This window comes from Rhinopithecus bieti, unplaced genomic scaffold (assembly GCF_001698545.2).
Source record: "Rhinopithecus bieti isolate Rb0 unplaced genomic scaffold, ASM169854v2 scaffold_44948, whole genome shotgun sequence".
NCBI classification, from domain to species: domain Eukaryota; kingdom Metazoa; phylum Chordata; class Mammalia; order Primates; family Cercopithecidae; genus Rhinopithecus; species Rhinopithecus bieti.
The window spans coordinates 143,349-148,142 of record NW_016818762.1 but is presented as its reverse complement, the minus strand read 5'-3'; the positions used below and the strand labels follow the sequence as shown (position 1 = coordinate 148,142).

The following is a 4,794-nucleotide window of genomic DNA, read 5'->3' as shown; positions in this document are numbered from 1 at the left end:
CAGTGGCACAATCTCGGCTCACTGCAAGCTCCACCTCCTGGGTTCACACCATTCTCCTGCCTCCCGAGTAGCTGGGACTACAGGCGCCTGCCACCACACCCTGCTCATTTTTTGTATTTTTAGCAGAGACGGGGTTTCATCACGTTAGCCAGGATGGTCTCTATCTCCTGACCACATGATCCGCCCACGTCAGCCTCCCAAAGTGCTGGGATTACAGGTGTCAGCCACTGTACCCAGCCTCTTTTTTTTTTTTTTTTTTTTTTGAGACAGTCTTGCTCTATCACCAGGCTGGAGTGCAGTGGCACAATCTCGGCTCACTGCAACCTCCATCTCCCCGGTTCAAGTGATTCTCCTGCCTCAGCCTCCAGAGTAGCAGTAGCTGGGACTACAGGCCCACACCACCACGCCTGGCTAATTTTTGTATTTTTGGTGGAGACGGGGTTTCACCATGTTGGCCAGGATGATCTTGATCTCTTGACCTCACAATCCACCTGCCTTGGCCTCCCAAAGTGCTGGGATTACAGGCGTGAGCCACCGCGCCCAGTCAAACATAGTGTTCTTTCTTATCTAATTTAAATATAATTTGACAAAATAATTTGGTACATACAAATACAGTTTAACTTTACTAATGCAAATTAGTAAAAGTTAAACAGACTAAAACTAAATGCTCTACAAATCCCATTATTATTTATTAGTCATCAATGCTGTTTCTAACACCTTAATGTAATCTTACTTATGTGCAAAGAAATTTATAGACCAAACATTTATAATAGAAGCCACTTAAGGAATGTTTCAGGAATTTAAGTTAGGAAGATACATGTGGATGTGGACATTAAAACAGTTCTATTCTGTCAGTGCAGGAAGAACACTGGCAATTTTACAAGAATGCACAGAATCATTTATCCTAAGGTTAGAAAGTGATTTGCTCAACTCTGCTCTGAAATGGAAGTGAATTTTAGCAGACATCACTCTGTAAAGGAGTCCTGAATAAGGACAGCTTTACTAATGGAAAAGCAGAAATATGCTGAATTAAGAGCTGTGTGGTATGCTTAAGGAAATTAGCACCATGGCAGTGAATCTTTATGGACAGCAGAAGAATCTAAGATGACAAGGCCCATTTTCCCCAGAAAATAGGAAAAAACTTGTCCAATCACTCCCTGACTTACCTGTAATGATACCACTAGCCAATCCAGGAATGCCCTGGATTGAAGTGACATTATTGTGAACAAAGTATTCATCACAGGTGACATTGAAAAATTGACTCGAGTTACAGAAGAATCCCCATAACTTGGATGGGACTGTCATGTTGTTAATTTCCTTGGTTTTAGAGCAAACGTCAATGTGTCTTGATGAAAGGGTGCGGTTACCCAGCATGCAGACCCTAAGTGAAAAGAAATAGGGAGAAAGATCAAGTAAGGAAAAAAACACATTAAAAAAGAAAAAAAGGAAACAGGTTAGTAAAGGAAACAAGAACCCCATCTTTAAGAGCTTCTACTGTCATGGGTGAGAAGGGAACTAATGTTTATTTATTTATAATTTATTTTAGTACTATGAATGGTGACTTACATTTTCTGCCAATTTAATCCTTACAGCAGCCTCACAATGTATTAGAATTTCTATGTTGTGGATGGAGGCACTGAAGTTTAGGAAGTTAGGGAGTTAATTGAAGGTTAGGGAAATACAGTTATCTGTCCCAGGTCATAGGTGGTAGGTGGGAGTGAAGGAACTCAAATTGAAGAACTGTCTGAAGACATTATGCTGACTCATCTTCCAAAATTTTTGGCTAAAATTGTTAAGTCTAAAAGAACACTGAAGTTCTTTTGTTGTTCTTATAAAGAAAAAAGCACTCCTCTTTTTTTGGCCTAGAAAAGCCTTACATTCTTAACAAACCTCTTGAAAATGTTATGCTAAAGGTCGAATCTTCTGGCTACTGTTGCAAGGAAAACAGCTTGGCTGGAATTAAAAGGCAGATCCCTCTATGGCCTAAGAGAAAACTGTTTTTGAACTTAAGCCTAGACCCAGTGGGAGTGAGGGTAAGGATAACACAAATATTAACCTGCTGGTTTTATTTTTTTCTTTAACCCAGAGACACAAATATAAACAAAGGAATAATACATCCATAGTTAAAATACCTCTCAGGTCCAACAAAGGGACTTTTAAAATCTGCAAAATGATTGAATACATTATTATGAACTATGTACCTATTACTCAGCTTCAACAACTCTCAACATTTCCCAGTCTTGTTTCATGTATTCTTCTAGATTTTTTGTCTTGTTTTGCTGGAATATCTCAAAGAAAATACCATGCATTATGACCGCGTACTAATCAAAAAAGAGGAGAAGCCCCAAAGGTGAACCTGAGATAAAATAGAATTTCCCAAATTGAGATATAACCAGAATGTCACCTTTAGAAATTTTATGACCCTAGAAAGGACCTTCAGCTATATTACAGTCCCTAGATAAGCAGATTAAAAGTTTAAGATGGAATCTTCTTCTGCCATCATGTAGCATGGCACAGAAGAAATACTGAATGGGGAGTCAGGAAATCACAGTTCATCTTCTTGCTCTGCCATTAATTAACTTTGAGGTAAGTCATTAAACCTATCGGAACTGTCTTTTGTCTTGAAAATCTTTTTTTCTGTAATCTGGTTAAATCAACATAGAACCGATGAGTTTGATTCTCAGATAATCCAGATGACTCTTCAAGATAATTCTGTAACAAGACTACAAATAACACTCAGTGCCAGCTAGTCCCTATGCCACTAGTCGAAGGGAAAAGGGAGCCTGTGAGTCACAGATCTGCACAAATCCATTACTACTTCAAAAAACATACTTTAAAGTACTTGCACTAGGGAGTTGAAGAAGGAGGTGAATGATGAGAGACTACTTAATGGGTACAAAGTACATTATTTGGGTAATGGATAAAAGCCCTGACCTAGGCTGGGCGCAGTGGCTCACGCCTGTAATCCCAGCACTTTGGGAGGCCGAGGTGGGCGGATCACTTGAGGTCAGGAGTTCAGGACCAGCCTGCCCAACATGGTGAAACCTCACCTCTACCGAAAATTAAAAAATTAGCTGGACACGGTGGTGTGTGCCTGTAGTCCTAGCTACTTGGGAGGCTGAGACTGGAGAATCACTTGAACCCAGGAGGCAGAGGTTGTGTGAGCCAAGATCGCACCACTGTACTCCAGCATGGGTGACAGAGCGAGACTCTGTCTCACAAAAGAAAAAAAAAAAAAGAACTGGGTACGGTGGCACACACCTGTAATTCCAGCTAATTGGGAAGCTGAGGCAGGAGAATTGCTTGAACCCAGGAGGCTGAGGTTGCAATGAGCCAAGATTATGCCACTGCACTCCAGCCTGAGCAACAAAGTAAGACTCCAACTCTTAATAAAAGCCCTGAATTCACCAATATACAACATGTGCATGTAACAAAATTACACTTGCACCCCCATAAGTTTATACAAATTAAAAAAAAATAAAATCAAGGTTGAAAAAAGTAGCTGTATTACTTCTAGTATGTAATATTACATATATATAGAGATACATGCAAATTGTACAGTATTTCCCTTTATGACTAGTCCATTACAATATTGACAGAAAAAAAAACTTAATTAATTAAACATTTTAGGTAAGATTTTAGGTTTCTTTTGACTCCCCTGATTTTTCATTAGTAAAAGAAATCCAACATTTAAATACCTTATAAAGGTTGCTGGCAATAAATACACTGTCTGCAAAGCCCTTTATGAATAGTTCAAAATATGTATAATAAAAAAAGATTATGTACAATTATCAGGGAGAAAAAAATCCAATATATGAACATAAATGATGGTTACGGTTACTAGTTCTATGTTTGGGACGTAAGAAAGAGGATGAACAGGACATAGTTTGCTGGGAGGCTTCCTGCCTAGATGGGGAAGGAAGTCTAAATGGGCTTATCCAAGAGAGAAAATCTCAGAGAGACTCCATGAAATTCTGACTTAAAATTATCACACCACCAGATATTTTCAATTACTACCCAACAAAGATGGCTAGGCAGAGAGACAGACACGTACGGGAAGTGTGGAGGGGCAAAAGAAGACTTGATGGCTCCAGCATAGATGGCCAAGATGGACACAATGACACAGGCCAGGAAAAGTGAGGCAAACTTGTTCACATAGCGTACGCCGATAAATACCACTAATACCATAAGGACCAAGAAAGCTGTGCCATAGACACGCATGTTATTTAGCATGGCTGCTGATTCCTTGAGTGCATCATCACTGCGAAAGATGGCAGCCCGGGGGACGATATAGACCTGTTAGGTAAAATACAGGAGAAAATTAGGTTATTTCGAAATAATTAAGTAAAAAGGCTGTATTTGTTTGCATTTACTTTCACAAAAGAAAGCAAAGCTGAGACACAAAATGACTGGGGAGTTAGCCTAGTTTCTTTTTTGAGACGGAGTCTCGCTCTATTGCCCGGGCTGGAGTGCAGTGGCTGGATCTCAGCTCACTACAAGCTCCGCCTCCCAGGTTTACCCCATTCTCCTGCCTGAGCCTCCCGAGTAGCTGGGACTACAGGCGCCCACCACCGCGCCCGGCTAGTTTTTTGTATTTTTTTAGTAGAGACGGGGTTTCACCGTGTTAGCCAGAATGGTCTCGATCTCCTGACCTCGTGATCCGCCCGTCTCGGCCTCCCAAAGTGCTGGGATTACAGGCTTGAGCCACCGCGCCCGGCCGAGTTAGCCTAGTTTCTAATAGGATCTGAAATGCCTGCAGAAATGGGATGTCAAGGATTTTTTTTTTTTTTTTTT

General features: G+C 40.6%; 1 protein-coding gene across 1 annotated transcript in view; it reads right to left on the bottom strand.

The window, feature by feature from the left end:
• SLC12A6 (solute carrier family 12 member 6) overlaps positions 1–4,794 on the bottom strand; it is a 108,425-nt gene that overhangs the window by 20,285 nt on the left and 83,346 nt on the right. The window contains exons 7-8 of the mRNA XM_017857431.1: positions 4,055–4,301; positions 1,167–1,381 (exon numbers count right to left, since the gene is read on the bottom strand). Coding sequence (XP_017712920.1) covers positions 1,167–1,381; positions 4,055–4,301 — 462 coding nt within the window. The remainder of the gene's footprint in view (positions 1–1,166; positions 1,382–4,054; positions 4,302–4,794) is intronic.